This window comes from Astatotilapia calliptera, chromosome 12 (assembly GCF_964374335.1).
Source record: "Astatotilapia calliptera chromosome 12, fAstCal68.1, whole genome shotgun sequence".
NCBI classification, from domain to species: domain Eukaryota; kingdom Metazoa; phylum Chordata; class Actinopteri; order Cichliformes; family Cichlidae; genus Astatotilapia; species Astatotilapia calliptera.
Window position 1 is genome coordinate 3,165,250 of NC_137433.1, and position 6,388 is coordinate 3,171,637.

A 6,388-nucleotide genomic window follows, 5' to 3' on the forward strand; every position below is an offset into this window, starting at 1 on the left:
GTCCAGCTGTTCCTGTCTAACACCGTCTTCTCCGATAGCCTACTTCCTACTGTGTTTGTGAATTTCTGTATCTGTGTTAAAGCTGCACAAAACTGGTGGAAATAATGCTGTCAGTATCTTATATTGACAGCAATACAAGATATAATTCAATATAAGTCATGCATGGTTCATATACACTACATTTGTAAATCATTTCTGACCTGTTTTTATTGTACAACTTGTTTTACATTGAATACCAGCTTATTCTTTAGAATATTAGTTCCTAATGAACCAAACATGGACAAAAATGTAGACTAGAGATGAAACGAATTCACGTGGCAATAGAAACCAAGTGATTTTATTCAGACAGCAGAAACTGTGAAGACTAACACAGACAGAGTTGTTAAATCATCGTTTAACAGAGTTATGGTTTATAATATTTTTAGCCGCTCATTGCTGGTGCTGGATCTCTGGAAAAAGAAAGCTCAGTTTCATTTCAGTCATGTAAACCAGGAGGCCCTAAACTCGCATCCCCATCTTCAGACACTGGAAAAACGTTATGTCCCACAGCTTCTGTTAACAACAAAAAAATAACTTCAACACTGAGCTTTATTTAAATAAAGATGCAAATGATTAACACAATACATTTGTAAGCTTTAGTTCATTTTCTCTTAAAAAAGCTAAAAGTTCTTCATCTGGTTTTCCAAGAACCAGATTTAGAAACATCGTGTCACAGAATCCATGTATCCTGGGTTGGGCTGTGGAAATGACTTTTTCTAAGACCATATTACTGAAACGAGCTGATTCAAAATTCTGTTGCACTGGACTCTATACTGTGGAGACTGCAAATTAACATACACAGTTGCATACACAATATGTTCTGTTAGACAGTGACAGTTGTGTTTTATTTCTGTGTGCGTGCGTGTGTCTCCCAACTGCATCTGTCTCTTTAATTTAATATTGATCTGGCTACTGGAGGCTGAATGCTGCAGTGTGCTGAGACATGCTGAGTCATAGAAATAGAAAGCCACAAATCACTGAGTGCACACACATTTCATGCCCCACCAAAGAAAGAGATCAGTGAATAATTGATAAGTAATTGCACACAGGCAATAAGAACAATAATGACCCAGATCAAAAAGGATACAGAATTTGCTTTATTGTAATGATCTGGTATCTGGTTGATCTTATCAGAGCCTGGAATTACTGAGATACTGAGGCCATTAGTCCAAGTTGTTTTTTCTCCCAGCAGGGCCCTACCCAGCCAAACATAATCTCCCTCTAAAAACCTTCGATTATAATTATTATTATTTTCTTCTATGCATTTATTGTTTTTACTCCAAACAGAATCTACAGTCACACACATTATTCTTCAATGGTGCAATTCCAGATGTGGATTGGAGCTAACTGTTAAATTAATAATGTTAAACCTACTCTTCTTTCCCAGTGTGATTCATTTTAAGATTATTTAACAACAAGTAAAAAACTATAATTAAACAATAAGTAAAAGCAAAACCAATAAAATGATCCTAGGTGAGATCTGATCTTTGGCCTCCAAGTCAATAGTCAAGCGTGAAGGTTTTTCCAGCACGTCTACTCTGATCAAACATCAGCTAATGCAGGATTCAACCTTGTCAATTTGATTTCACAGAATTGAAGCCATAAATTTACTGATAAAAGTTCATGGTACAAGGCAGGGCCGAACTGGGTACATCTCCATGTTGGTAACTTCCTGCAAATACACCAGAAAACAACAGCCCTCTGCTCAGCTATGAGAAGCTAACTGCTCATTTGTTTGTATCCTGCCATACTTTCTCTGATGTAGCTCTGCCATTGCGCAAACAGAGAAGGCCTTTGTGTGTCAGATTACAACACATACAATGCATGAGAATAACCTATATTGTATGATTTAAGCACAGCAGAGTCTGCTTGTACTCTTGTCCATCCAGGCCCAGGGTGAATGAAAACAAAATTAGATTTAAATAATAAGTGATATAAAAACTACTCGACTATCATAAAGGCAGCACATCTGTAAAACATTTTGTGAAGAACTGAGGCCATCCCTGTGTCTGCGCCACAGTCACATTGGCCCCTTGACATCCAGATTATCTATTAATAAGCATGTGTGCTCTCATTTGCTTTTACTCATTTAAAGCACCCAGTTCTAGATTCAACATTTTGTGGTTTCGCCACACCTTTTACACCCATTATTGTGAGAATCAACAAGAGGAAAGAGCTTCATAAGATGAACACCAGAAACTTGGCGTAAAGTGCATGTTGCTTGTTGTAAAGGTATAAGAGGCTGGCTCTTTGCCCTGAATCAGTACTCTACATCATTGTTTTATTAATAATGTGCTAAAAATGTAAAGGGACTGCAGGTTTCCCATTTCAGTTGTCATTATGTTGATAATCCTGTAGACTTATTGTTCTAATTGTTCCTAAATGTAACGATTATTTTCTTTACTTGCTGCTACTTCACACATTAATGCATTCTTTATAATAGTAGTACGGGTTTACAGCACGAAATCCACTCATAAACCAGTAGAAAAGGGAAAGAAAATGGTAAATGAGATCGCAGAATCCAGCTGGATCTGTCTACACCCAGGCCTCAGACAGGCATAACTGAAAATCACTGCCCAGCCCTCGAGTAAAAAGCAAGGCGTCTGAAAGCCATGGTTAGCTCTACTGCGACAGCTTCCGCTAGATTTCTGATAAAATGGTCAGCCACGTGGACTGTTGCTGCTACTAGCAGCCCACTCGGATGACTGTTTTATATCCTAATGAATCGAAATGCTCTAATTTACTCGATGAGATGAAACCTCTAGCTGTCTGCACTAGCAGCTAACACTAGGATGTCAAAAAATAATCCCTACAGTGTCGCATTTTCTTTCCACCATCACGAGGAAGTAGGTCAACGTCTACAGATTAGACATTAGTCATAGGTTTGAGATGAAAATGATAGGCAGACCGGTTAGACCAATCAGAGATTAGCACATGAACCTTTGATTGGTTTACATTTGTGTCTATAAAGGAAGTGTTCGCTTATAAGCCAATAGGCACTTGCGTTGACGCCTTGAGGGCGTTTCCTGGACGTATAAAGTAAAGCGTTGAGGCATTCGGTACGCACTTCAAGTGAACCAAAGTCTGTCGTTGTAAGTCGTACGCTAACTCCAGTAAATATGAGGGAAATTGTCCATCTTCAGGCCGGCCAGTGTGGAAACCAGATTGGTGCCAAGGTTAGTGACAATATGTGTCATTTCAGGACGTTATTAAGTTGCATTATTTACGATCAACGTGTTCTTTGCACCAGAAGCCTGTGCATTGTGCTCGTTACGTCCCAGAAGCCACACCCTGGGAATATCAACGTGTCCTACTTAAATGTTGGCTAAGAAATTAGTAAACTATAGACATAACTATATTTTGAGAACTTTGTAGGACCGTAATATATCGACGTCTAATTAAATAAAATGGAAAAATAAATGTAATGTTCAACAGTTTAAAGATTTCCCCGCAACCCTTTGTTTTTGTTACTTAGATCAAAGAAAATTGCTGATTAAACTGAATGGTAACTCTAATTAACGTTTTTACGTCGAATTGACGGAAACTGAACTTGGCCATTGTTCTCTTGGTGTATGCTGCACTGCGGAAAAAAGGGAAGTAAAGCTAAGGATTGTCGACTGAATACGCAAAGCCTTAAGTAAAACAGCCCTATAGACTAAAAGATTGCTGGGTTTGTGGGTTAAACTATAATTTTAAACATTTTGTCACATAAGTCGGATTATTTTTATTTATTTTATTTAATTGCAGTTACCGGCTTCGTGCGGCCTACTTCGTGCTTTTGCTGCAGCCCGGCTTTTTGCCTGTAGTGGGCGGTTAGTGACGTAGCAAGGAATGTTCGAATTCATAACCATAGCAGCCAATGGCGTATGAGACCGCGCGCGCCTATGGCAGAACGGCGGGAACTTGTCGACCATTTTAAACTGAACGTCAAGAATCAGGCGCGTGGCTTCATCCATGTTTATGATTTGTAAATGTAACCCTAAATCACATTACTGCAACATCAAAACCACAGAATGTTAAATATAGTGTAGTGTGCCTCTTAAAAGAACAATAGACCAGGATGAGATTGCTCTATTAAGTCACTTTTTTTTATTGCTCCCTCATTTTTGCCTTTTATTTGTATTTATTTTAGTTTTGGGAGGTGATCAGTGATGAGCATGGCATTGACCCAACTGGCACTTACCATGGTGACAGTGACCTGCAGCTGGACAGGATCAATGTCTACTACAATGAAGCATCAGGTAAGTACATCATCCATACACCTGGGCCTAAGGCTGTATGTGGGTTTACTGATATTTAACTGGACTTTTATTTATTTATTTTAATAATTAGGTGGCAAATATGTGCCCCGTGCTGTCCTTGTGGATCTGGAGCCAGGCACCATGGACTCTGTGAGGTCTGGTCCTTTCGGCCAAGTCTTTAGACCAGACAACTTTGTTTTTGGTAAGTTGCATTATATTATGTCAAAATTTCTAAATTACGTTGCACTATGGTTACTAAGTTTAGTCTGGATTTGTTTATGCAGGCCAGAGCGGTGCTGGTAACAACTGGGCCAAGGGTCACTACACAGAAGGTGCAGAGCTGGTGGACTCTGTCCTGGATGTAGTGAGGAAGGAGGCAGAGAGCTGCGACTGCCTGCAGGGCTTTCAGCTCACACATTCCCTGGGTGGCGGTACGGGATCTGGTATGGGCACACTGCTCATCAGCAAGATCCGTGAAGAGTATCCTGACCGCATTATGAACACCTTCAGCGTGGTGCCTTCCCCAAAAGTATCAGACACAGTTGTTGAGCCCTACAATGCCACATTATCAGTTCATCAGCTTGTAGAAAACACAGATGAGACCTACTGCATCGACAACGAGGCCCTCTATGACATCTGCTTCCGCACCCTTAAACTCACAACCCCTTCGTATGGTGACCTCAACCATTTGGTCTCTGCAACTATGAGTGGCGTCACCACGTGCCTCAGGTTCCCTGGACAGCTCAATGCTGACCTTCGCAAGCTGGCTGTAAACATGGTGCCATTCCCTCGTCTGCACTTCTTCATGCCAGGCTTTGCTCCTCTCACAAGCAGGGGTAGCCAGCAGTACAGATCACTCACTGTACCAGAGCTCACCCAGCAGATGTTCGATGCCAAGAACATGATGGCTGCTTGTGACCCACGTCATGGTCGTTATCTGACGGTGGCTGCCATCTTCCGTGGGCGCATGTCCATGAAGGAGGTCGACGAGCAGATGCTGAACGTGCAGAACAAGAACAGCAGCTACTTCGTCGAATGGATCCCCAACAACGTCAAGACTGCAGTCTGCGACATTCCTCCCAGAGGTCTCAAGATGGCGGCCACCTTCATTGGTAATAGCACGGCAATCCAAGAGCTGTTCAAGCGCATCTCCGAGCAGTTCACTGCCATGTTCAGGCGTAAAGCTTTCCTTCACTGGTACACTGGTGAGGGTATGGATGAGATGGAGTTCACTGAGGCAGAAAGCAACATGAATGACCTGGTGTCAGAGTACCAGCAGTACCAGGATGCTACTGCCGAGGAGGAGGGCGAGTTTGAGGAGGAAGGTGAAGAGGACCTGGCTTAAGTTTACTGTTGCACAGCTGTTAAGTCTGTTTCCCAGTTGTCTGTTCAGTTCACTGAGGTGTTCTCCTGTCTTGTTGTGTCTTGTCATTGTTCTGAATAAAACTTAAAAGACATATTTCACGTTTCTTTTTCTTTTCCTAACTAACTTAATATTTGCAGATGCTCTACACTGTATATAAAGTGTAGTTTCTTGACAACACTGTAGTCAGTGCAACAGTACACAAATAATTTTAACTAGCTTAGTTTATACAGTATTTTTGATGAAAGCTGGCTCTTAAACTGAATATAATCTTCAAATGGGCTTAAAAAATGCAACTAACAGATCATGATGAGCAGTTTCACTATTAATTTGCATTTTCCAAGTCTCACCAGTTGCAGAAAGTGCATCTCTGCTGAAATAGCTGTGCTGTCTACATTAATGTGAAAAATATCACTTGTGAGAAATTCACAAGAAGCACTAAATACTTTATTGATGTACTTGTGTAGGTTTTTTTTTTTTTTAAAGTCAGTAGGGGGCAGTGTTGGCTAAGACATTCTCTTCCATAAAATGTAGGTGGAACCTTGTCCAGCTGGCAAACTAGGTCCTGCTTTTCCAAAAAGTGATACACAAACCCACACTATCAGGGAGGAAAAAGGAAGTGTTTAAGTTAAATACTGTAATATAATATGGGCTGCCAATATAAACTATTTTTAAAGGCACCTGTTTCAAATGCACAGCCTTCATCTGTGCACAAACCCCCAGCCTCAGAGGCAAATGAATCTGT

At 40.9% G+C, this 6,388-nt stretch overlaps 1 protein-coding gene and 1 long non-coding RNA gene across 2 annotated transcripts; one reads left to right on the forward strand and one right to left on the reverse strand.

Annotated features, from left to right (window-relative positions):
- Positions 1-300: 300 nt before the first annotated feature.
- Positions 301-2,919, reverse strand: LOC145432162 (uncharacterized). Its single transcript, XR_013912441.1, has 2 exons — positions 2,853-2,919; positions 301-552 (listed from the first exon to the last, which is right to left on the reverse strand). It is a non-coding gene; the product is annotated as an uncharacterized LOC145432162 (long non-coding RNA).
- A 119-nt stretch (positions 2,920-3,038) lies between these two features.
- Positions 3,039-5,739, forward strand: tubb2b (tubulin, beta 2b). The gene is made up of 4 exons (XM_026187534.2): positions 3,039-3,215; positions 4,172-4,280; positions 4,372-4,482; positions 4,565-5,739. Exons 1-4 carry the CDS (start codon positions 3,159-3,161, stop codon positions 5,623-5,625), a joined length of 1,338 nt encoding a protein of 445 aa, XP_026043319.1. The 5' UTR covers positions 3,039-3,158; the 3' UTR covers positions 5,626-5,739.
- Positions 5,740-6,388: the final 649 nt, after the last annotated feature.